This window comes from Sturnira hondurensis, unplaced genomic scaffold (assembly GCF_014824575.4).
Source record: "Sturnira hondurensis isolate 20B ecotype Veracruz unplaced genomic scaffold, ASM1482457v3 Scaffold0019433, whole genome shotgun sequence".
Taxonomy (NCBI): domain Eukaryota; kingdom Metazoa; phylum Chordata; class Mammalia; order Chiroptera; family Phyllostomidae; genus Sturnira; species Sturnira hondurensis.
In genome coordinates, this window is record NW_028092064.1 from 779,255 (window position 1) to 806,340 (window position 27,086).

At 39.9% G+C, this 27,086-nt stretch overlaps 1 protein-coding gene and 1 non-coding gene across 5 annotated transcripts in view; both read right to left on the minus strand.

Moving 5' to 3' along the window:
* CKAP5 (cytoskeleton associated protein 5) overlaps positions 1–27,086 on the minus strand; it is a 94,091-nt gene that overhangs the window by 7,878 nt on the left and 59,127 nt on the right. For all 4 annotated transcript variants that reach the window (XM_037028017.1, XM_037028016.1, XM_037028014.1 and 1 more), the window contains exons 21-35: positions 24,646–24,785; positions 24,336–24,510; positions 23,392–23,505; positions 22,119–22,247; positions 15,911–16,105; positions 15,357–15,492; positions 14,226–14,314; positions 12,358–12,483; positions 11,028–11,177; positions 10,506–10,709; positions 10,163–10,298; positions 9,523–9,716; positions 7,025–7,197; positions 5,658–5,831; positions 5,314–5,434 (exon numbers count right to left, since the gene is read on the minus strand). In XM_037028017.1, the coding sequence (XP_036883912.1) occupies positions 5,314–5,434; positions 5,658–5,831; positions 7,025–7,197; positions 9,523–9,716; positions 10,163–10,298; positions 10,506–10,709; positions 11,028–11,177; positions 12,358–12,483; positions 14,226–14,314; positions 15,357–15,492; positions 15,911–16,105; positions 22,119–22,247; positions 23,392–23,505; positions 24,336–24,510; positions 24,646–24,785 (2,256 nt within the window). The remainder of the gene's footprint in view (positions 1–5,313; positions 5,435–5,657; positions 5,832–7,024; positions 7,198–9,522; positions 9,717–10,162; positions 10,299–10,505; positions 10,710–11,027; positions 11,178–12,357; positions 12,484–14,225; positions 14,315–15,356; positions 15,493–15,910; positions 16,106–22,118; positions 22,248–23,391; positions 23,506–24,335; positions 24,511–24,645; positions 24,786–27,086) is intronic.
* LOC118974565 (small nucleolar RNA SNORD67) lies at positions 9,927–10,036 on the minus strand. The gene has a single exon (XR_005063927.1). It is a non-coding gene; the product is annotated as a small nucleolar RNA SNORD67 (small nucleolar RNA).

The window sequence follows — 27,086 nt, forward strand, 5'->3', positions numbered from 1 at the left end:
CAGAATTATACACAGCCACATCGGCACACACACACAGGGTCAAGGTTTAGGGCACTGTTTATTCTCCAGGAGTTATAGTATAGAGTTCTCTGCATCTAGCTTTTCTAACTCAACAGAAAATTACAAAAATCCCTAAGGTGAACAGGAATACAGGTGTACCTTGTTTTATTGTGCTTTGCTTTACTGTGCTTCGAAGGCAAGACGAAGGCAGACGAAGGCAAGACCCTCTACAAGCAAAAAGGTCACGACTCACTTTGCCACGACCCTCCCTTTAACTGCAGCAGTCTGTAACTAAACCCACAGCAGCCTGAGGTTGGCCTGTGGTTCTGTTTTTTATTTTAAAGATTTTACTTATTTTTAGAGAAAGGGAGGGAGAAAGAGGGAGAGAAACACCGATGTGTGGTTGTCTCTCACGCACCCCGCACTGGGGACTGGCTGGCAACCCAGGCATGTGCCCTGACTGGGAATCCAGCAACACTCTGGTTGGCAGGCTGGCACTCAGTCCACTAAGCCACGCCAGCCAGGGCTGTGTCTTTGTTTTTACCTCTAGAAGAAAGAGTCACAAGAGCCTGACTTTTTAGTCTGAAGGACAAAGTATTTTAAACGATAGTGCTCTGCCTCACTTTCTTTAAAAACATACTAACACATATTCACATTTTTTTTTTAATTAAAAATTTTCATTGATTTTAAAGAGAGGAAGGGAGAAAGGAGAGGGGGGAGAGACAGGCAGAGCAGGCAGAGTAGGGGGGGAGAGAGAGAGAGAGAGAGAGAGACAGGACAGCGATTGGTTCACCGACTCTGGCACGTGCCCTGACTGGGGACGGAACCTGCAACCTGGTGCGTAGGGATAATGCTCCAACCAACTGAGCTACCTGGCCAGGGCTCTAAAACAGCTTCTATATTTATTATTTTAAAAATCCATTTTATGAAGTTTAGCTTTATTATTTCTTACTTTAAAATTCATTTTATTTTTTACTACATTCTTTTATTTTAGCCTTTCTTCAGGAATACATGCGTTTCAGGCAATGTTTCTGAGCCCAGGAGTCTCAGCGTGTTGTTAAAGGAAGTGTTTTCCTATTCGCTATGAAGAATTTTGATTATTTTTCTTTTATCAAGGGGTCTTTTAGGAAGGTGTTTTATGATCCCTGAGTAGCCAATATTTTTGAAATATTAACATTATTTAGTAAACATTTTGTTGGGTTTTCAGTAAAGTCTTTGGTCAGTATATCCTTTGCTTTTTGTGTTTGTCAATGTTTTCTTTGTGGACATAGATTTTTAAAAAATGTTCAATAAAGATACAAAAAATATAAATGATTTTTTCAGACATTGTGTAATTCTCTCTAAATATAGCATATTAGTTAAATCATAATATTCTTTTTATTGAGGTTTAACTTTCATGGAGTACGATGTACAAACCCTAAGAATACAACTTAATGTTGTGTAATTCTGTAAGTGTACATGTGTCTACGTGCCTACCATTGCAAACAAGCTGCGGGACATCCATAGCCCCCAAAGGCCCTTCCAGCCCCCACAAGTCAGCACCTGGGCCCCTGACCAGGGGTTATTACTATCCTTTCCAGTTTTTCTTTCTTTTTTTCACTACTATTCTGATCTCTAAACTGATAAAACATTCTCCTGGCCCTAACTAGTGCGGCTTGGTTGGTTGAGCAGCCTCCTGCAAAGTGAAATGTTGCTGGTTTGATTCTTGGTCAGGGTCCAGGCCTGAGTTGCAGGTCCTGTCCCTGGTCGAGGAGCATATGAGTGGCAACTGATCAATGTTTCTCTCCCTTTCTCCCTCCCTACCCTCCCCGCTCCTCTCTCTCTCTCTCTCTCTCTCTCTCTCTCTCTCTCTCTCTCTCTCTCACACACACACACACACACACACACACACACACACACACACAGTTCTCCTCTAAGTTTCCCGCCTAATATCTAGATTTTTAATTTCTTTCAAATACATTTTGGTATAGAAAATAGCAATCTGATCACACTGTTGTTCCCATTACTGATTAATCTAGCTTTAATTTTTTTAATTTATTAATTTTAGAGATAGGTAGAGGAAGGAAGGGGCGGGAGGGAGAGAGAAACATCTATCTGTGGTTCCCCTTACTTATTATGTGTTCACTGGCTGCTGCTTATATGTGCCCTTGACCAGGGCTAATCTAGTTTTTGCCAAGAGATGTTTAATGCCCCCTCTGCTTTGAGTTTCCGAGAGATGGGGGTTGATTTCTGGTCTCTTTGCTCCCTCACCCCAGTAGTCCACCTGCTTATCCTGGGGCCCATACTATTTATACCAGCCTAAGTACGGTGGCCCCACTGTTGGTACTGGTGATGTAAGTCCTCTTCACTGTTTTTACTTTCAAAAGTGGTCTTAGAACATAGATTTCCATTTATTTAAAAATTTCCTAATATCATTCAATACAGCTTTATAATTGTCTCCGTAACGGTCTTACACACACTACTTGATTTAATCCTAGAAACTTAACTTTTTTGTTGCTGAGGACCTCATCTTTTAATTTATTAAGCTAAAACGTGTAACAAAATTTATCATTTTAAGTGTATAACCCAATGGCATTAAGTATAACCAGCATCACTATCTATTCCAGAAGGTTTCAACATCCGAAACAAACTCTATTTCTGCTTCCCAACCCCCTGATAACCACTATTCTGTTTTCTGTCTTCATGTATTTGACTACTTTCCCTAGGTACCTCATGTAAGTTGAATCACACAATATTTGTCCCTTTGTGTCTAATTTATTTTACTTAGCATAATGTTTTCAAGGTCCATCCATGTTGTAGCAGGTATCAGAATCATTCCTCTTCATGACTGAATAATATTCCACTACATGTATATACCACTTATTGTTTCTCTGTTCATCTCCTGATGGACACTTAGGTTGTTTACGCCTTTTGTTTATCATGAATAATGCTGCTATGAAGTTTGTACACAAGTATCTGTTTGAGTCCGTTTTCTAGGAGTGATTTGGGTATCTTATTATAATTTGATGTTTAACTTTTTGAGAAACCACTGAACTATTTTCTACAATGCTTGCATCATTTTATGTCCCCAGAGCAATGCACATAGATTTTTACATCCTCACCACGCTTGTTACTTACCATCTCTCCCCTCCCTTTTAACCCTAATGTGTGAAGTGGTTATCTCACTGTCATTTTGATCTGCCTGCCCTAACAACTAATGATGGTATCTTCGTGTGCTTATTGGCTATTTTTATATCTTCTTTAGAAAAATAGTTGTTTCTTTAGAAAGTTGTTTTCTTTAGAAAAATAGTTTCTTCTTTAGAAAATTCAAGTTCTTTGCCCATTTATGAACTGTTTTTTTTCTTTTTACTTTTTCTTGTCATTGAGTTGAAGGGGTTCTTCTTGTATTCTGGATATAATCTTTTATTAGATTAAGATTATATGCAAATGTTATGATCTGCAAATATGATTATTAGATTATTAGATTTTTATTAGATTAAGATTATATGCAAATGTTATGATCTGCAAATATGTTCTCATTCTGTAGGTTGGTTTTTCCCTCTCATAGTAGTGCCTTTGATGAACAGAATTTTTTAACTTTGAAGTTCCATTTAATTATTTTTTGTTGCTGTCTGCGCTTTCAGTGCCACAACCCCGCAATCACTGCTGAGTCCAATGTGAAGGTTTCCCCATGTTTTCCTCTAAGAGCTATAGTTTTGGCTTTCACATCCATGTCTTGGACCCACTTTCAGTTCATTTTTGTATATTATTAGAGCCCAACTATATTCCTCTGTGGGTGGATAAACATTTTTCCAACATCATTTGTGCAAAAGACTGCCGTTCCCCCTTGTCATCACTGACTTGGCTTCAGTAGTGATCATCATCTCCTGCAAGACAACTGCTATTCTCCAGTTCTCTCCATGCCAAGCGCCAGTGAGCTTATGTCTCTTATCTCTAACACGCATCTGTACCACACGCACACACGTGCATACATCCATACTGGTATTTATCTCTATATTTGCATATTGAAAACCATGACTTCATACTGATGCATCTATTTCTGGTCCAACAGCAGAGTTCACTCTATCCGCTTTCCTCCTGTATTTGTTTTGCTGTTCTTGGACAGTATGAAACTTGGCCAATCCCTTTGTATGTAATCAATCTCCCATCTCTGCCATCCATTCTCTCCCATCCAGATGCCCGCTCCTGCTTTGGCTCTGACTCCCCATTCTGAGCTACCGGCATGCTGCCCTGCCTCCCTCCAACACACATGGATGTCCTGCTCACCCTGTGTGGGGTTTTGCTACCATGCTAGTCAGGCTGTCTGCATGGACATCCTCTTCACTGGCTCAGGCTCCGAGACCACCACCCTGGGGCACTATGGCCTCACCTCCACTCCCTTGCCACAAGATAAATGCCTACCTTGTTCTACCCACCTACTGGCTTTAGAAGTGGACTATTAGGGAAGGAAAGTAGAGGAAGAAGAGAATGATTTTTTAAAAACATGTAGCTTCCTTATTTAAATTTTCCTGATGGCTTCTCATCTCACTCAAAACTCAAACAACTTACCGTGGGGCTTAATTTTTTTTAATCCTCACCTGAGGACATTTTTTCATTGCTTTTTACAAAGAGGCAGGGAAAGGAAGAGAGAGAAATGCTGACATGAGAGAGAAACATCGATTGGTTGCCTTTTTGTACACACCCCGATCAAGGATCAAACCCACAACGTGGGTAAGTGCCTTGACCAGGAATTGAGCCCGCTACCTTTTGGTCTTTGGGAAATGCTCTAATTAATGAACCACGCTGGCTTTTAAAGCTCTGCATAGTCTACTCTCATTCTGTAGCATTCTCTCCCTTGCCCACTGGGCTGTGAGCATATGGGCCTTGTAGTGTTTCCTTGAACACACTAAATTTATTCCCACACTCAATTGAGCCTTCATTCTAGTTGTTCCCTCTGCTTGAACCCCTGATCACCAATCTAAGTAACTACTTAGCTCCTTTCTCCAATCATCGCATTTGAGTTATACTTACAGTAGTTAGCATTCTTAGATACTCTCATTTACCTATTTGTCTCTGTTCATTAAAATCTAAGTAAGTTCCCCGACAGTTGGTCCCTACTTACTCACTGCTGTATCTCCAACCTCTGGCAAATGAATGCAACTGTACAGAGCAAGGCTCTGTGAGAACTGCATCCTGTGGACCAAGTGATGACTGAGCGGTCCCTGTGCACCTTTTTCATTGCCACGGTGCTGACTGCCACCGGTGTGCAACCACCACGCCTATAGCATTTAGATCCACCAGTGGCATTAATGTCATGGGTAATACCCCCATTACCTGGGTCAGAGCTTGGATGCTTGTGTTGATGTCACCACTGGCTACTTGGGAGATAATGAAATTGATTGTGGATGCTGTGTTACTGTGCATATCATCGAAGTGTGGAGAAACAGCCCGGATCCTAGAGAGCAGAGCAAAAGGACAAATTCAATCTTTATTATAAGATATACCAGTGAGTTGGAAATATATGCAATTCCCCACTAGAACTGCTTAGTAAAGAACTGCTAAGGGCTAGGTAGTAACCAGTTCTAAAAAGCTCTAACTGCACAGAGAGAGCGTGCTTTTCACCCACACATTCTGATGGTTATGAACTGCTCACCCTTAAATGAAAGAGGCTAACTTACTTGGGTTCAGGAATAAGGACCGGCTCAAAAATGTCATCCAGTTTGTGCTGCACAAGTTCTGGCATTTCACAGCGGACCGTACCATTGTCATTCTCGATCTCATCGAGATCCAGCTGGAATTCTCGGCGCACCATCTGGGCCGCCTCGGGGTGCCCACTCATGCTCCGAGCTTGGCTGAGGAAGCAAAAAGAGACCCCTGAACTAAAAGAGACTTCTAACCAATGGGCAGGAGTAGCACTGCCAGCTGCCCCACAGCTTCAAGACAGATGTTCAACTTCTGGTTTCAGCCCCCCTGAATGATTTAAGCCTGAGGCTAAGCCAGTGCCTTCAATGGGCAACAACAATGGTTCATGAATATTCTGAGAACAGACTACTTTACTTCCTACTTGTAGTACCTGCCAAGTTGTAAATATTCTTTCCAGTTCACTAAAGCCAACAAACTTTGTACTGCTATTCCAGATGGGGCAGAAAATAATTAATAAAGTACACTTATATTGACTCAAAGCTTACTACTTCTGGCAAAAATTTAAGAAAAATCTGAATTGGCTGGTTCTTCTCTACCAAATAAACCAGTGTTTACGTTTTTCTAACCATAAGCATCATTCCTTGCAGTGTTCAGTACATTTTATACTTTGGGGGATAGTCAGCCACCAATTTTTATTCACTCTTGATGGTTACAGCCAGAATTATATCCAAGTAATAGACATTCAAAGATTCCAAATTCAAATTGGCCGAAACATATTCATGACACAACCTAAAACAGAGCTGTCTGCCTTAAAAGGCAGTATGTTGAGTCCCTAAGCCCGTTCTGGGTGGCAGACATTTTACTCAGCTTTGTCTGAAAAACAGGAACCTGAGTGTGACCAACAACGCGGTGCAAGGAAGAAGGCGAACCAGTATTTTTAGGCATGTGACACTAAGCTGCCACTTCTGCCAGCCAGTGCGCTTTCACGAAAGGCTGGATTCAGGGGATACTTATGAACACTCTGTACCCTGGTTACAAATTCTAAGCCAATCACCCTCCAGAGGGGATGAATCCAAGGCAGAAGTTAGAAAGATATAAGAGCCCTGCTAATGAGAAATTAGCAGGCAGTACTTACATCCTATAAGTGCGATACATAATTCTGTCCACGGAAAAGCAGTGAAAGAAGGCACAAGACTATTTAGAAGTGGTTTAGAGACAAAGACAAAGACAAAGACAATGAAGACTGAAGAATTAAACATCTGGTTACGAGACGTTTACTCAGACACTCTGTCATGCATGATAATGACTACAAGAACGCAAGATCCATGTTTCAGGATAAGCTTTGAGCACACAAGGCCAAGTCCACAGAGATGCTGTCAGATGACAATCTCCATCTACATACTTGAGTTTAGAGGACATGTCCTCAGCTGGTCCCTTGCGCAGCATGTTGGCATTGGAGCTTATGCTCTGTGTGCGCTGAGGTTTCTCTTCTACCTGTTTCATTGGTGCAGCAGACGGCCTCTTTGCTGACCGCTTAATCCTTTCCTCAAGCATGCTCATATCCTTTTCAGAAAGCTGTAAGAAGAGGCCAAATTTAATTTATTAGCATAGCTCTCTACTATAATGTGAAGAAAATGAAAACACCTAATTAATCGGAAAACTCAATAATTAATATCCATTTTCATATTGAAGTAAACAGAATCTGCTATGTTAAGATATATTTACTTTCAAGCCCTGGCTGGTGTAGCTCAGTGGATTGAGCGCGGGCCTGCGAGCCACACAATCGAGGTTCTATTCCCAGTCAGGGCACATGCCTGGGTTGCAGGCCAGTTCCCAGCAGGGGACACACGAGAGGCAACCATACATTGACATTTCTCTCCCTCTCTCCTTCTCATCCCCTCTAAAGATAAATAAATGAAATCTTAAAAAAAAAAGATATATTTACTTTCACCCCTGGATCGTGTAGCTCAGTGGATTGAGCACAGGCCTGCAAACCAAAAGGTTGCAGGTTTGATTCCCAGTCAGGGCACATGCCTGGGTTGTGGGCCAGGTCCCTGGTGGCACGTGATAGGAAATCACACATTGATGTTTTTCTCCCTCTCTTTCTGAACCTTCCCTTTCCCTCTCTCTAAAAATAAATAAAATCTTTTAGAAAAATACATTTACTTTCAAAACACTGTCTACAGCCCTGGCTGTTGTGGCTCAGTGGATTGAGTACTAGCCTGAGAACCAAAGGGTTGCCAGTTTGATTCCCAGTCAAGGCATATGCCTGGGTTGTGGGCCAGATCCCCAGTTGGGTGTGTGCGAAAGTCAACCACACATTGATGTTTCTCTTCCTTTCTTTCTCCCTCCCTTCCACTCTCTCTAAAAATAAAGAAATAAAATCTTTAAAAAAGAAAACTACATTTTTATTTTATATATTTTTTAAAAAATGATTTTATTTATTTGTTTTTGGATAGAGGGGAAGGGAAGGAGAGAGACGTGGGAGAGAAACATTGAGGTGAGGAAGAAAAATTTTTTTTTAAAGATTTTATTTATTTATCTTTAGAGGGGAAGGGAAGGAGAGAAGGAGAGAAGTATCAATGTATGGTTGCCTCTTGTGAGTCCCCTGCTGGGAACTGGCCTACAACCCAGGCATGTGCCCTGACTGGGAATCGAACCACGATACTCTGGTTCGCAGGCCCGCACTCAATCTACTGAGCTACTCCAGCCAGGGCTGAGGAAGAAATTTTGATCAGTTGCCTCTCATTTGCACCTCAACCGGGGAACAAACCCACAACTCATGTATGTGCCCTGACTGGGGATCAAACTGGTGATCTTTTGCTTTGTGGAATGACACCCAAACAACTGAGCCACACTGGTCAGGGTACTATCTACATGTTTTTATTTTTTAAAGATTTTATTTATTTACTTTTAGAGAGAGGGGAAGGGAGGGAGAAAGACAGAAACATCAATGTGAGAGAGAAAGGTTGATTGGTTGCCTTCTATAGATGTCCTGACCGGAACCAAACCTGCAACCCAGGCATGTGCCCTGACCATGATTTGAACCAGCAATCTTTTTATTTGTAGGCCAGCGCTCAGTTCACTGAGCCACATCAGCCAGGGCACTACCTACATTTTTAAATCAAATATGCTTAAAATCTCCCTTGCTATAAGAACAGAACATATGAAAGAAGAAAGGGATAGAAAAGTAAAGGCTATTAATAACTACAAATAAAAAGATCAAAAATTAAATGAAGCATCCTCATTTTTGCAGTTACCACTAGCTGACTGTGTGACTACGGGCAGAAGGCTTTTGGTCCTCTGTGAAATCCCATCTGCTTTACCTCCTTCACTGGCCTACAGTGAGGATTTAATTAGATTAACACAGGTAAAAATATATAGGCACAGTATAAACATACGCGATGCTACGACGTAACAGGAGTGAAGAGCTGAGGTCCAGCCACAACACTGATTGGATCAGAGGAGGTAAGGAGTTGGGAGCAGAACTCTGGCTCACGGCTGTAGCTCAAGACTTAATGTGACAGGCACCAGTATTGTATTATGCACACATTCACCAAAAACTAAATGCACTAAAATTTACAGAACAGGTTGTCAGGTAGAATTTAAATCCCAGACTAACTCAGATTTCTTGATTCGAAAATAACTAATTTCTTAGGAAACTGCTACAAACAGAATGCTGAGAAAAAAAATCTGATTTCCAGTCAAACACAACCTAAATGTCCTACAATAATCAGAGAGAAACACCCTCCAGGGTTTACCTGGATTTTAAGACTCATTGATAGGCTGAATTCATTAAAAAGTGGTAAGAACTTCAGAGTTGAGATGGCATGAAAACTGACACCTAAGTGATCCTATAATTCACAACATGCTGACAATATTCAGAGAAAAGCCACTTACAGTTCCAATGAGTTTGAACACCTGATCCCCATGCACATTGTACACCGTGACGATGGTGTTGAGGGCAGCGTTGCGCACAGCGTTGTCGCGGTCTCCTATGTGAATCGCTATCTCCTTTAAGGCTTTTCCCGCGGTTGGTTGGCAAACATTCATGCCGTAGGACTCGACCAGACACCCCAGTTCTTCTAGGCACTCTGACCGGGGAGAAAGGCTACGTTAAGGAGACTCAATGCACATCTGGCGCAGAGACTTATCTTTACTAGATCCATTCCCTCTTGGCATAAATGAAGGACTAAAATCTTAACCTGGCTCTGCCTATAATTTTTCCTCATTTACTACCTTCTTATAAAACACACAATGAAACAACGGTATTAAAGCAAGTGCTTAAGGAAGAAAGGGATGCCTGTGAGTCAGATGGCCCCTGTGCACCTGATTTTGTCACCAGGGTGGTACTGAGTAGTGCCCGTATCACTGATACTGTGGCTCCACCAGTGTGCAACTCATCACTCTCACAGTCGAGATTGGGAGGTTGGAGTCAACCACACAGACACTGAAGACATTTTCTTGTTCGAGTATAAATTATTTCTTTTTGAGGTCACTGCTACACAGATTCATGCCTCAGTTTAAATCGTTGCTTCACCTGCTCTCTGCTTTGAGTTTTTGGATTTGGTTCCTTCCATGATGAAGGGGAACATCTTGCTGGCTGGGTAGACAAGGCACATCCGGTTCAGGATGGCACGGACATCTTTACGAATGACATCCTTTGGTTCTCCAACCTAGTCAACATAATAATTAAGTGAGGCGTTTTCCAAAGAGCAAAGGTTCGCCCCCTCCCGCACATGTATCACTAGATCTTAAAAGAATAGGGGCATGGAAATGAGTGATGGAAATTATATCATATAATAAACAGAAAGGGATATGGAATAAAACACAGGATCTGAGGTCGGCTGGAGCAGTCTTCCAGGGTAAGGAAAGCACATTACCTTTAGGATGAGATAGGGGATGAAGGAAGATGCTTCATTCTCAGTAAGATGATACTCTTCCTCACTTAGCAGGGTGAAGAGCAATTTTAAATATTCTAGGGCTTTCATTAGGACACTTGTGTTGGTATCAAAAAACCGCAGAGTAAGCCACTTCAAGATAAGATCCAGGCAACCAATGACACCCTCTTTTTCACTCTCCAAGTGCTTAAAACAAAACAAGACAACCCCCACAAATAAGTCTGTATAAAACTTTAAGTTCTATTATTAGGTAACAACCTCTTAAATTTTACTAGAGCCCCCCACCAAAAAAAATTGAGAGACTTGTAAGCCTCCATTTGAGACCTAAAATTATAAACGTAAAGTCATTTTTCCATCAAATAATACAATAGCTCTAAAAATACAGAACATAATGTATTCCAGTTCCTTCTCCCTTCTGAAGTCATGCAAACTTCCGATTATTTCATAGGGCTCAGTGTTTCCACATGTAAGAGGCAGGTGCATATTTATCTACTGCAAACTTACATCAACCATAACAGCAAGGGCTTTGTTATGATGCTGAAAGTCTGAGTGAAACATCTCATCTTGTAACCACTTAGCCACACAGCTAGACATCTGAGTCTTCAGTTGCTCAATGTATTCATCCCTTGGAGTAGTAAAATTCCACTTCAGCACCTGAAAAACACCAGTGGGAAGGGTCTGGAAGGTGTTCAACTGAAATGAGGTACCAAATTCTATTTAAAGCAGCTGTAGGAATCAATTTAATAGGATATTTTAAAATTTAACAAGGTTAATTTGTAATTAAATATGAATGAAAATGTATTCTCAAGCTAACATATCTCTGGAAGCTTAACTCTGAAAATCATCTAGGAATATAATTTTTTGACAATTCTTATTTTCTAGAAAAGTCATGCTCTTTTATTATATAATATGTTGGACCCTGTTGGTACAACTTTAAAAATGGAAAAAATTGAAATAACTAATATTTAAAATGTACATACTTTTCTAAGAATTTAACACTAATATATACTCACATATGTACATAAACACCACTTTTGGAAATAACATGAGAGACTAGAATGTTCAAGGTGGTGAGTTGGGAGTAAAGGAAGGTACACACACACATATATATATATACTGTACTGATAAAAAGAATGAATGCATATATGCATGCAGATATGATCTTCAAGATATTTCAAATATTATTATGAAAAAGATATAGAGCAAAGAGTATGCTATGTTCCCATTTATGCAAAAGGAAGGCTGTGTATTTAAACACTTATGATTGTACAGGTATGGAATATTAATATGTCTGGAATAATGTATAAAAAGCTGGTAATAATATCCTCCCTGCAGAGGGTGACTGGAATGGGAGGCAGGCTTTTCATACTATATTCTGAACTTTTTGTACTGTTTGAATTAAAAAAAAAAAAATATATATATATGTTTGTTAAAAATCATTTTAAAAATTTTTAATAAAATTAGAACATCAAAAGAGGAATGGCTGAAGTACATATATATAGGCACCAGTTTGTCTTATAAGGTATCTCATGCGAGATTATGTCTACTACATACGTAGAATTGATAAACATCAGTGAATACTTTCCATTCTTTGATTCTAGAAGCTAAAATGACAACTTCTATTTCTTTCTGTTTGGAGGAACAATAGGCAGCAGTCCCATTCTAGTTTCTTTTGTAGGAATTAATGCTCCTATAAAGTAGTTTTATAGAAACAAGATATGATTTATAAACAAAAGGGTTAGTTTATTAGATACCCATTTCAGATAGCAAAATTACTTTTGAACAAAACAGAAACAAGCAAAAAAACTCCGGAGGAGCCTTATTCCTTCCTTACCTTTAATCCCTTTTCGTCTTTCATTCTTTGCTCCTTTCCATTTGGAACAACAATAAAAATAGGACCGGATTTGTCTTCATCCTCCTTTAAGCTGGTTTTGCTCGGCACTTTCTTCCCTTGTGCACTCTGCAGCCGTGGTTCAGAGAACACTGGTTAGGCTACTGCTCCTCGGGACTCAATGCTGCTGCCCAGGAAAGGGCACTACACGAACCAGGGACACCTCTCCTTATTGTATTCCACATTACAGAAATGGATGGACCACAGAATCTCGCATGTATCATGTCTCTGCACAGGTTTCCTGGAGATGTTTCTAATAACATTCTTACAGAACTGCTGGCTAGTCCTTGGATTGGCATGTACTGAACAACACAGTTAGAAAAGCTCTGTTATCGATCATTGGTCTAGGTCACAGAATATTTTTGCTTATCACACAGTTCAGGTCTTTCTTGAAACCTCATTAATGGCATTTTTTGGATGGTAGTCACACATTTCACCTCACTTACTTGAAAAAGCTTTGCTGTTTCGCTCCAATACAATACATCTCTGTCATAGGATTATAACTGGAGACCCTTTAAACTTGTTTCTAGAGAAAGTTGCTAAAAACATTTTAAATACTTAAGTTACCACAGTGGTTTTAAAAAATAACCCAAGTTGTAGAATCTTTTTACAGATTGAAAGAAATGAACACTTAGTTCACATAGTTAAGATAGTATTTGAATTTCACTACTGGAACCATTGTTATTAAAAATGCAGCAAGAGTCAACTATTTCTAGTAGGCTAGTTGTTTTTTCTACTTCTAACACTAAAATCATCCAATCAAGACAAGTATGAAATCATTTATGTGAAATTGCTTTATAACTGCAAAAGACTGGCATAAAAGAACTGAGTCAAACATACTTCAAAGATCTTGTGATCAAAATACTAAAATTAGCACTTGTTAAATCTGGGAAGAGGACAGGGAGGAGGACAAGAAAAGCAGCTTCACTGGATTGTGTAGAAGAGAATTACCCACTTAAATTAACTCACTAAATTAAGGATCCATGCATAGGGAAAGAACACAAATAATTGTAATATTTAAACCAATGGACACAGGGCATCTATTCTACAATGAGCATAGAATAATAAATATACTGGATAATAAAACTGTTCCCAGTGTAATATTTTTCCTCAGTTAAATGTAGTTAATGAAATAGTTTTCTCTATTTATATTTATTATTAATTTATTACTTATTACCTAGTTATGCAATTTTCCTTTTGAAAGTATTTAATAATACTCTGAATACAGGGATAAGCTCCGAATCTTGATACAGAAACTGGTGACAATTTGCCATGATTCAAAAACTTATGTTAAAAGATACCCAAGGGATATTTGAAGTTGAGCATTTGGACATATTTCTTTACATTGTCCAACTCTGCATGGATACTAAAGGAATTGCTGATGCATCAAATTAAGTCCCACTGGTGCAGGGATAGAAAGTATTCCTTGCAGGCTAATCAGAACACTTACTAATGACCTAACTATGCCAAATTTGAAAGAAGTTAATTACCTTACATTTTGCAAATCAAAGTTGGCCTAAGTGCTTCTTCTGCCTGAACTACACAGGATTTTCTCTCTTCACTACTGCGAATCTTCCCCAAAGACCTGCATGGCAGAGACCATGGCAGCACCTCTGGGGAGCTGGGTGTCTCTGTCTTGGGACCTTATTAAAAAATGAGCCACAGAAATTTGTATAGATAAGTACTTCATAATTTAATATCAAGATTAGTAACATTCTTTTATACATAATATGTATCAATTTCCTAGCAGAACAACTCTGTGTAAAACACACAGACATAATTCTACATCCAAGTATACAGAGTGAACGTACCTTGGCTTTAGAGGAAACTCCTAGAGCTTTGGCCTTTTTTGGATCAGGCTTGGGTTCTACAGTGCTGGAGACAGAATCTTCAACAGGAGCTTTGGGAAAAAAAGATGTACTATAAACTCTAATATCACTTTACTCTGGTTAGGTTAAATATATAATAATGAGAACGCCTGCAATTTTAAATGTATCAATATAAAGTGTTTTCAGTTACATTCTTCTCCAATCTTTTTTCTCCCTGCCTTCCTCTTTAAACATAACCTCAGGAAATTAATTCAATAAATTTACATCTGCTTTACCAACATTAAACTGCATTTAAAAAAAAACCTATTTTCTAAATAGCAGTTAAAGAAAGCTTTTTGCTAGTTTGCTATTTCCCTTAGGGTCTGTCATCTTTGATACTTTGTATTTTCTCCATAGCAAGATTCCAATAAAGTTATAATTGAACACACACACACACACACACACTTTGATACCAACAGATGTAAAATCTCTAACTTTAGAGCATCAACAATTTCTATTCCACTAAACAGAATATTATTCTGTTTAAGCAGTACGTCTAGAAAAGTGGTTACAGTTTAGAGTTTTATTTTAAATGATGGAATTTTAACATCAGAATAAAGAAATCAAGAATTTTCCTTTAAAGACAATTAATGCATAGGAAGGAGAACTCATTTGGGAATGAGTACATGGAGTTCTGTGCTGGTTTAGGACTGGCTGGCTGTCTGGCTTTGTGCAAATCACTTAAACTTTTGGGTTTCCTCATCAGTTAATACAGGGGATTGAGCTAGATGGTTCCAATTCTCCTAATTATACTGAATGGCAGAAAACAGTTGTGGAAACCTTAAAGATAGGATGGAACACTTGCTTTCTGGAGTATTTCAATGAGCTACTCCAAAACTCCTCTTTAGACTTGGGAATAAATTAATCATCTTTGTACCTTCAGCATAGTTCCTGGTATAAAATAGGTACTTGACAAATGTTTGTGAACGAAGGGTAAGGAGAGATGGAGACAAGGCTTGAGATCTAAGCCTTGAGGAAATATGATTAAAAAAAATGAAAGCTGGACTTCTTTTATTAGACTTCCTTTGGGCTAGTTCCTTCCCCTTTAACCCTCTCAAATCCCAAAAGAGTTACCTGAGGCAGGCTGAAATTTGGCTGGAGCTGACCCTCCCATTGGTTTGGAAGTTGCTTTAGCAGGTGCAGCAGGCTTCGCAGGCATGTTAGCTTTGGCTTTCTCTAGCATGGCCAATACCTGGTCTTTAGAAGTTGGCTATGGAGACAATATAACAGAAGTGAGAGGCCATATAAATTATACACTCATATCATTCTTACTAACTGATCTGCAGTCAAACAAATCTTTGAGCTCTTAGTTTTAAAATACCAATGAAGCAAGCACACGGTACAAGAGAAGTACCACACTTTATGAAGTCACACTGAATTAGCTACCATTCTGGAAGGCCACATTCCTTGCACCGCCCACCCCTCCCCCCCACACCACCCCAGCCCCCTGCAGGGTCAGTAGGTTCTAGTTCTACACTGTTAAATAGTTTATTTTTGCTCTCACTGGGATTTCAAATTGAAACTCCTAGCAGGTAAATGTGACCTTTTGCCTATATAGATTCATGTTCAATGTTTTTCTGATGGTTTTTAACAACAGCAGCAGCAGTAGCAGCAGCAAGAAGTAGTACCTTTAGTTTCCCTGTAGCCTTGGCCATTTTCTCATATCCTAAATGCATCATGAAGAATGGTAAGGCATCTTGGGCCTTCTTTCGCACATCTCCATTGCGATCCTCCAGGCAGGAGTAGAGATGAGGAACACACAGGATAAGGTCTGTGGGGGTGGAACGAAGAGTCGGTAGTTTCTCAGCCAGCCAGCCCAGAAGCTGCCAAAAGAAATAAATCTTGGGTTACACTTCCAGTAGAAAACTGTTTTTATGACCTCAGGTTTAAGGATTCCATCAGTACCAAACACAGAACTCATTCTCACACTACAATTTTCCAGTATAAAGTCAGTAATTTTCATTAAGAACTGTGCTATATTTAAATAATATATCCAAACATGGCAATCTTCTTTACGACAAGGACACAATTCTTTGGACCATACTTGGGCATTAAATTCTTAGTTCTTAATACATTTTAAAGATGAAAAACTTTCACTTATCTTTTTTTTTAATTCTAAGAATTATTCAGCTAAAGAAGACACAAAACATTTATTTGATCATAAGATGACAAGTTCTACCAGGGCTTCTGGTTTTATCCTTATATCAAGTTTTTCTCACAGCCTCTAAAATAATTCGTATCTATACTTCTAATTCAAAGTTTTATTGAGATGATTACAGATTCACATACAATTTCAAGAAGTAACACAGAGAGATCCCATGCTCCCTACACTCAGTTCCTGTTAGGTAGCCCTTTATAAAACTATAGTAGAGTACCACAACCAGAATCTTGACAGTGACAAAAGCCACTGATCTTATCCAGACTGCCCCAGTTTCAGTTGTTCTCATCTGTGGATGTGTGTATAGCCTGTACCACAGGTGGCAAACACAGGACCCCCAGGCCGAATCCGGCCCTCCTCACTTTATCCAGGTCCAGCACCTTGTTTCTACCCAGCAGCAATGCTGAGCTCTCACTTAACTGTGGAGTAGTTGCATTCATGCAGTCCTAAAATTATATTCGGCCCTTTGAAGGCAACCTTGAGGCTTGCCGGGGTCTAGCCTCAGCAGATCTCAGGGTCACGGAAGGATGGACAGCGCAGGCGACAAATGAAGAGTCAGACACCTGGTTGGATGCTGGAGAACAGCCATCCTCTGTGGGTCTGACTGAACTCTCAGAGTTTGATTTACGTTTTATTTTTATAGAGATTGTTACATAACATTAAAGGAGCAGGGCATGGCATGATCAATTAAGCAGAAAAGATTAATGCAGAGGTAACTAGAAAAAATACAGAAAATTCCATAGATTAAGTCATGTTAAACAAAGGTTATTTTGACCAGGAGTCATTAATCAGACAATTAGAGTTAGCTGTATATACAGAGCTTTATTTGTCCTGCTTTTTTTTTTATCTAATTCTACTTGATATATATTCCTGTCCAAGGTAGAGGAGGGGCTGTTACTCTGTCAACTTTTAGATATTCAGAGCCCACCTCATTAGGGGGAACTTTGTTCTCTGGCCAAGAGATTATTTTGTACAACTTCATTGGAATTATGCAGATCATTGACCCTGAAATGCAAAATCCCACCACCTATGAATTGCAAAAACAAACATGCAAGGAGAGGCAGGAAATACAGGAACAGCTGCCTCTGCTGTGCAGATGCATCTCATCCGTCCCCACTGTGTCAAGGGATGGCTGCTGGTCGGCCACAACAGAGACTGATCTGGCCACCAGTGAAATGAGTTTGACACCCCTGGTTTATAGTTTCACATGTATGTTAGTCCACCCGCCAATACGGTCAACAGGTCAAAGAGCTCCATCGAAAGCATCTCTTATGCCCCTTTTACAACCACACCCTTTCCCTCCCTCTCCCTCCCCTACCCACAGTCCCTGGTAACCATTAATTTCGTCATTTCAAATGTTTCACATAAATGGAATCATACATTATATTACTTCTTGGACTTGGTTTCTATTATTCAGTATAATTCCTTTGAGATTTATTTAAATTGTTGTATCAATAATTTGTTCCTTTTATTGCTAAATAGTATTACACTTACCAACATAGAACAGTTTAACCATTCATTGGTGAAGGATAGCTGGCTATTATAAGCTTTTTTTTCTTTTAAAGATTTTATCTATTTACTTTTAGAGAGAGGAGAAGGAAGGGAGAAAGAGAAGGAGGGAAACATCAGTATGTGAGAGATACATCGATTGGCCTCTCACATGCCCTCACTTGGGGACCTGGCCCTCAACCCAGGCATGTGCTGTGCCTGGGAATCCAATGGGTGACCTTTTGGCTCGCAGGCTGGTGCTCAATCCACTGAGCCACACCAGTCAGGGCATATTATAAGCTTTTTGGCTATCATGAATAAAGCTCTATAAACATTTGTGTATAAGTTTTTGTGTAAACATAAACTTCTCCTGGAATCAATGCCCAAGATAACGAGATCACAAGATCACAATTTTTGGGTCACAGAGTAACTACATGTTAGTTTTTTAAGCAACTGCCAAACTGTTTTCCAGAGTGGTTGGACCTTTTACATTCCCACCAGCAGTGTTCACCCTTCTCTACATCCTTGCCAGCATTTGGTGTGGACTTTATTTTAGTAATTTTAATAGGCGAGTAGTAATATCTTATTGTAGTTTTAATTTGCGTTTCCCTGATAGTTAATAGTGTTGAACATCATTCATGGCTTATTTGCCATCTGCATCCTCCTCAGTGAAATGTCTGTTCAGGTCTTTTGCCCATTTTCTAATCAGCCTTTTTTTCTACTGTTGAGTTTTTAGAGTTCTTTACTCATTCAGACTATAGTCCTTTATCAGATATAGTTTGCAAATATTTTCTCTCACTCTGTAGCCTTGTGTTTTCATCTTCTTCACATAGACTTTTATAGGGAAAAGTTCTTAATTTTGACGAGGTCCAATTAACCAATTTTTCTCTGATGGATTGTGATTTTGGTATCAATTCTAAAAATTCTTTGCTTGAAGAATTTCTATGTCCTGAAGGTTTTCTCCTATATTATCTTTAAAAGTTCTATAGTTTTGAATTCAACATTTAAGTTCATGATCCATTTTGAGTTAATTTTCGTGTAAGATATGAGGTTAAGGTTGAGGTTTATTGTTTGGTCTATGAATGCCAATTGCTCCAGAATCAAATGTTGAAAGGCTATCGTTGAATTCTTTCATCAGCATTCTATAATGTTCAGTATACATACTCTGTATTTATTAAATTTGCATATTTAAAAGATTTCACTTTCTTTGGAGAGATTGTAAATGGTATTATCTTTTTAATTTCAGTCTTCACATGCTCATTGTATTGTAAAGAATTGTGACTGATTTTTGCCTGTTGATTTTGTACACTGCAATCTTATTGAATGTAATTATTAGTTTCTGGGAGTTTGTGTGTAGATTCCTTTGGACTTTCTATGTAGACAGTTGTCACCTGCAATTATAGTTTTATTTATTCTTTATACAATCTGTATGATTTTTATTTGCCATTCTTGCTTTGTTGTGGTGACTGGATCTTCCAGTAGTAGGCTAAATAAACAGCAGTGATGAGAGTGGACATTCCCGTCTTGTTCCCGGCCTGAGGGGAGAGCACCCAGGCTCTCAGCGGTACATACAGTGTTGTACAGGGAGGTTTGTGGAAATGCCCTCTATCAAGCTGAGGTGATTCTCCTCTTCTATTACTAACTTGATGAGAGTTGTTGTTTTTTAATCATGAATAGGTGTTGCATTTTCTCAAATTCCTTTTCTGTATCAATTGATATGATTTTATGATTTTTGTTAGTATTTAGCCTGTTGGTATGATGAATTACATTATAATTTTTTTAATGTTAACTCCATTTTTAATAAAATTTTTTATTATTTTATTTTGTTGATTATGCCATTAGAGTTGTCCCATTTCCCCCCTTCATTCCCCTCCACCCTGCACACACCCTCCCACCCACATTCCCCCTTAGTTCATGTCCATGTGTCATAAATTTTTTAGCTTCTACATTTCTCACACTATTCTTGCCCTCCCCCTATTTCTTTCCACCGTCTATGCTACTTATTCTCTGTACCTTCTCCCCCACTCCCCTGTTGCTAACCCTCCTTGTGATCTCCATTTCTGTAGCTCCGTTCCTATTCTAGTTGTTTGCTTAGTTTGCTTTTGTTTTAGGTGTGATTCTTAATAACTGTGAGTCTGCTGTCCTTTCACTGTTAATATTTATTAACTTCTTTTTCTTAGATAAGACCCTTTAACATTTCATATTATAAGGGCTTAGTGATGATGAACTCCTTGAATTTGACCTTGTCTGAGAAGCACTTTATCTGTCCTTCCATTCTAAATGAAAGCTTCACTGGATACAGCAATCTTGGATGTAGATCCCTGCATTTCATGACTTGGAATACTTCTTTCCAGCCCTTTCTTGCCTGTAAAGTCTCTTTTGAGAAATGAGCTGACAGTCTGATGGGAACTCCTTTGGAGGTGACTGTCCCCTTATCTCTTGCTGCTTCTAGAATACTCTCCTTCATTTTAATCTTGGGTAATGTAATTTTGATGTGCCTTGGTGTGTTCCTCCTTGCATCCACCTTCTTTGGGACTCTCTAAGCTTCCTGGAAGTCTATTTCCTTTGCCAGACTGGGGAATTTCTCATTTATTATTTATTCAAATAAATCTTCCACTTGTTGCTCTTCCTCTTCTCCTTCTGGTACCCCTATAATTCAGATGTTAGAACATTTAAAGATGTCTTGGAGGTTCCTAAGCCTCTCATTTTTTTTTAGATTTTTAAAAAATTTATTTATCTTTAGAAGGGAAGAGAAGAAGAAAGGGAGAGAAATATCAATGTATGGTTGCCTCTCATGAGTCCCCTGCTGGGAACTGGCCTGCAACCCAGGCATGTGCCTTGACTGGGAATCGAACTGCCATCATCTGGTTCGTAGGCCCGTGTTCAATCCACTGAGCTACACCATCTAGGGCCTCTCTTCATTTTTTTGAATTCTTGTTTCTTCATTCTTTTGTTTGGTCATTTCTTTCTTCCTTCTGGTCCACTCAATTGGTTTTAGTCCCAGTTTTCTTTCCATCACTATTGGTTCTTTGTGCATTTTGCTTCATTTCAATTAGAGTAGCCTTCATTTTTTCATCTAATTTGTTTGTGACTAAAGTCAACCAGTTCTGTGAGCATCCTGATAACCAGTATTTTGAACTGTGCATCTGATAGGTTGGCTATCTCTTGGTTGCTTAGATGTATTGGCTCTGGGGCTTTGATTTGTTCTTCTGTTTGAGCCATAATGTTTTGATCAGGTCGTGCCTGCTACATATGAGTGGCTGAGCCTTAGGTGTTCACCAGGGTGGGCCAACCCAGTCTCTGGGTTGTGACACTCCATGTGGGGGTGGGGTCAGAGAGGGAGCAGTGGAGTTTGTTCTACCCTCTCTCGGATTTCAGTCCCCTCTGCCACTTCCCGCAAGCAAACTGGGACCTTCTGGTGCTGGTTCCCAGGTGGGTGGGCTTGTGTACATTCAAGGACCCTGTAGGTCTCTCCAACTAACTCTCATGTGAAGCTGGGAGCCTCTCCCAGCACCTCAACTGCCGAGCTTTTCCAATTAGTGCTCTTAGGCTTTATTTCTTGTAGCTGGGGCTCTAGGCTGCGCAGTCTGTCTCACCGTCCTTTTTTTTGCCTGGTTTATCTGTGCGAGAATGTGTGTGTCCTTGGTCAGCCAGCCGCCTTGCATGCCTCATTTCCTCCTGCACCTGGGTCTGCCAACCATCACCTCTTCCTGCCAGGACCCCTCTCCGCTGGCTGCCGACTCTGCCCCTTTACCGGTCTGGATGAATGGTTTATTGTTGTCAGACTTTGGTACAGTTCAAGTTTCTGTCTGTTCTGGTTGTGTTTGTTTATAAATCGTTGTTGTCCTTAAATTTGGTTGTGCAAGGAGGTACAGTATTTGCACCTACGCCTCCATCTTGGCTAGAAGTGAATGTTAACTCTATTTTTATGTTCTGATTAAAACCTCTTAATTTTACTATTTAAGAGTTCCAGAAAAGAGAATATTTCACAAAAAGGCTAGTCCTTGCAAAAATTTTATTGTTTTAACAAAAGCACGAGAATACAAAAGCTCCAGAAATTTGGTTTCATTTTATTAACTGTTTTACGATGAAACACATTCTGTCCATATATGTATATTTATTAGGTAGGTCCGGACCTCTCTAAGAAGGTAAAAGACATTAGTAAGGCACATGATCTTTGTGGTACTAACCTCTTGCCGCAGGAAAGGATTTTCCTTTTTGAGCTCTTCAGAAAGATCTTCTCCCTCCAGCCATTCCTTCATGCCAGTCTGTTCGGCCCAGGCGTTCACAGTCGCTAGGGCAGCAGCTCGAACATTGTTCTGATTGGAGGAGAGAACCAGTAAAGACAACATTAACTGTGGTCTGTAGGTAGGGAGTGAACATGGAGCTCTCTTTAAGGTCCACACGAATATACTTGGAACCATCCTCTTTGAAACAGAATCTAGTTCTATGGTTGTACTAAAACTCCAAATTAGCCCTGGCTGGGTGGCTCAGTTGCTTGGAGCGCTGTCCTATACACCAAAAGGGTTGTGGGCTCAGTTTGATCGCCAGTCAGGGTGTGTATGAGGGGCAGCTGACGGATGTTTCTCACAACGATGTTTCTCTCTCTAAAGTCAATAAACATATCCTCGAGTGAGGATAAAAAAAACACCCCTCTAAATCACAGTAGAAACATAAAAGTCTAAATTGTCAGTAGTCAGAACAGTGACCTGGGCATAAAATATGTAAGGGGAATAAACTCTGAGGTTTTGTTTCCTGAACCTTTGGGGGCTCTCATGTCCATGTAGTAATTCTACACATTAGAGAACGCATAATGGTTATACTGAAATTACTAACAACTGTAACATTTATGTTTTTATATTAACTTGTATTCATAGAATGGGGACTTACTGACATGAAAAACATTAAAATAGCCTAATTCCTTACATTAAATGCATTACACAAAAATAGTCATTCAAATACTCAATCTAGGGCTAAACATAAGAGGCTTAAAACACTGAACAAGACTAGTTATCTTACTCAAGTGCTAGAGGACCCTCCTCTGGTAGTTCAGGGAAGAAAGTACACGATCTCAAAATTCCTATTTTTATTCATTCTTCATAGCAACACTTTTAACAATGATATCATAATCGTAATAGGAACTGTTTTTTAGTGCATACTACATAAAACAAGTACAGGTACCTTATGTAGAGACTCATTTAATTCTGTAATGATGAAATTACAAAGATAATGAACATCAAAAGATAAATAACTTATCTAAAAGTCATAAGCTAGTAAGAGATGTAGCTGGCCATGTTAATACTGCCTGGGAAGTAAAAATGGTTACTATTTTCTTCTTAATATTCTCTTCAAGGTTTACAAACTGTTCACATGTTTCCTTACATGTAAGTAAACAGAATTATTCTTAGCTCCAGTGTGTGGCTGGCTTATTCCAAACTGGAGGGTAGTGAAGAAGCAGGTTACCTTGCTGTCTCCAAGGACTGTGATGACAGGGATGCCTAAGTTCTTCACGTGTTGCTTGATGTTCGGGCCCATGGCTACTGCCAGTTGCTGGAGGATAGTCAGTGTCTGCTGCACCTGAGTGGAAAGAGCCAACACTTCACGTTCAAATCACGAACAAGCTGTGCACAAAGTTTCACAAGTCTGCTCTACACAGTCATTGCCGTGCGAAATCTGGCGTACTTAAGAGATGGAAAATCAGCTTTTTAGGACGCTACTCTAATTAGCCTAAGTAATTTTTAGGCAGTGGCCTCTGCTTTCATCATTAGTTCAATGAATCAGAGTATTAGAATTTTAGACTATAGGTTATACTGCTTTATAATTTTAAAGTAAGGTAAAGCATAGTTTAAGAAAATCCTGGCATAAAATCCAAATTTAAAAATTAGAAATTAAGCATAATTCTGTACATTACAAGCAGTTTTATATAAAGATACTGAACATTAGGGTCCTATAAAAATCAAATCTGAGCTGCATAAAAATTTGACTAATAAACTTGCCATCTACCAGCGTATCTTGTGGCATATCTAAGAAATTAAAGAAAGCTATTTCTAGTTCAAAGCAAATAAAACAACCAGTAATATTTCTGCTGGTGACAGTTGCATTGAAAGGGAACCTCCTGGTCCTGACTGGTGTGGCTCAGTAGGCTGGCACTGTCCCTTAAACTGAAAGGTACCCCGTTCAAGTCCTAGTCAGGGTACAGGCCTGGGTTGCAGGCCGGCTCCCTGGTTGGGGGCGTGCGAGAGGCAACTGATTTTTGTTCCTCTCCCACATCGATGTTTCTCTCCCTCTTCCTCCCTCTCTTCCCCACTCTCTAAAAATAAAGAAAGAAAGAAAACCTTAAAACAAAAAAAGGAACCTCTTAAAAGGGGGAAGGGAGAAGAAAAAGGACGGGCATCAACTCTACGTACCAAGATTTTATTTGAATCATTGAGTCGACCCTTTAAGGCAGTTGGAAGTTCACCTATGTTTGCTTGGATAAATTTTGCTTCATTGATAATACTCGCCACTTCATCTAGGCCTTCTTTCCTGATCTTCCAATTTTTGTCACCAATCTTAGATATCAACTCTGAGGTGATTTTGTCACTGAAAAAATGAAAGACACCTTATTTCTGACTCCTAAAGATTAACGATACCAAAGTACTCCTGACTGAGAAAGAGAGAGCACCAGATTAAAAATTCTGTAAAATTAATCAAATAAACCATTTCCAACAAGCCTACCTTATTTCTGTCCTTGGCAAAAGATCCACAACATCATTGCCCCCATCATCTGGTTCATCTCCATCTTCTCCTTCCTCCGTACCACTTGTGCTATGTTTGGAAATCCCTCTGGTTGGAGCAGGTGGGTTCTGTCCTTGCATCTATAGCCAAACAAGCAAATGAGTGAGGCTAACGAACTTGACGAAGGATGTGAGAGCAGACAAGCTAAAGAATGGTGCCTGTGTCAAAACTTCATAATCCTTCATAATACATAGCACATGTCTTAATTCCTATTTAGGTTCCAATTATGACATGGCAAAGGATATTTTTATAAAATGTATAAAATCTGGCTTCTTAATCATGAAACTGTCTTCTGACTTGTGTGCCCAAGACAACATACAGGAAGTCTGTCAAACCACAGCAATTTCCACTGGAAAGTTTATTCAAGGAGAAACAATATTTTTACTTAAAAAAATTTTAATGTTATATTTAATGAACTTTTTGAATAGGTCATACATTCAAAATACTAAGTTAACCAACAAAACTTCGTTTTTTCAGTAAAACAAGACACATTTTAAAAAAATATATTTTATTGATTATACCATTACAGTTGTTCTATTCCCCCCCTTCATTCCCCTCCACCCGCACACTCCCTCCCCCACCATTCTCCCCCCTTAGTTTATAACCACGTGTCTCAAGCTCTTTAGATTCTATATTTCCCCCACTATTCTCACCCTCCCCCCTATCTACTTTCTACCTACTGTCTATGCTATTTTCTGTACCTTCACCCCCCTTCTCCTCCTCCCACTCCCCTATTTCTAACCCTCCATGTGTTCTTCATTTCTGTGGTTCCACTCCTGATCTAGCTGTCCTCTTGGTTTGCTTTTGTTTTAGGTGTGGTTAATAACTGTGTGTTTGCTGTCCTTTCACTGTTCATATTTTCCATCTTCTTTTTCTTATATAAGTCCCTTTAGCATTTCATAGAATAAGGGCTTGGTGATGATGAACTCCTTGAATTTGACCTTATATGAGAAGTACTTTATCTGTCCTTCCACTCTAAATGAAAGTTTTGCTGGATAAAGCAATCTTGGCTGTAGGTCTTTGGATTTCATGACTCGGAATACTTCTTTCCAGCCCCTTCTTGCCTGGAAGGTCTCTTTTGAGAAATCCACCGACAGTCTGATGGGTACTCCTTTGTAGGTGACTGTCCCCTTATCTCTTGCTGCTTGTAGGAGTCTCTCCTTCATTTTCATCTTGGCTAATGTAATTATGATGTGCCTTGGTGTGTTCCTTCTTGGGTCCAACTTCTTTGGGACTCTCTGAGCTTCCTGGAAGTCTATTTCCTTTGCCAGACTGGGGAAGTTCTCCTTTATTATTTGTTCAAATAGGTCTTCCACTCGTGGCTGTTTCTTTCCCCCTTCTGGTACCCCTATAATCCAGATGTTGGAACGTTTAAAGATGTCCTGGAGGTTCCTAAGCCTCTCCTCTTTTTGAATTCTCATTTCTTCATTCCTTTCTGGTTGGATGTTTTGTTCTTCCTTCTGGTCCATTCCATTGATTTGAGTCCCAGTTTCCTTTCCATCGCTATTGGTTTCCTGGACATCTCCCTTCATTTCAATTAGTTTAGCCTTCATATGTTCCTGTAATTTGTGGCTATAATCCACCAGTTCTGTTAGCATCCTGATAAACAGTGTCTTGAATTGTGCTTCTGAGAGGCTGGCAATTTCTCAGTCGATGAGAGTTATTGGCTCGGGGACTTTGAGTTCTTCTTGTGCCATCTTTTGGGCTGTTCCTGCCTGTTCCGTAGCAGGATCGGAGCCCTAAGGTGTTCACTAGTGCAGGGCAACTCAGTCGCTGGGTTGTGACGTTGTATGTGGGGGCGGGGTCAAAGAGGGACTATAGTGTCCCGTCTGCCGTCTGCTGCCCGGCCCTCACCAGTGCCGCAGCTGCTGCCGTCACCGGGCCCACGCGTTTCGTCCCACTGCACATGAGTGTGCCACCGCCGTCAGCCCTCCCCCCCTGGGGCCTGCGTGGTCCGTCTCACTGTGCGCGAATGTGCGACTGAGGTCAGTCTGCCCTGCACCCCAACTGGTTCCGGGCTGCCTGTGCACCTGGGTCGGGGGACCTGTCCTGCCCGACCCTGTTGGCTGCTGGCTCCGCCCCTCTTACGTCCCCGTTGAATGGTTAGATGTAGTCGGACTTCCGTATAATTCAATTTTCTGTCCTTTGGTTGTGTCGTTGTTTCTCCAAACCTTTGTTGTATTCTAACTTGGTTGTGGGAGAAGGCACAGTGTTTCCACCTATGCCTCCATCTTGGCAGAAGTCTCAAAACAAGACACATTTTTCATTTTCATCAATAACTTTATTGATTTGGATATTTTGAGTATGCTGGCTTTCTCACTATTGGTTTCTAGTGAGTAGAGGCCAGGGCTGCTGCTAAACATCTTCCAGTGCATAAGACA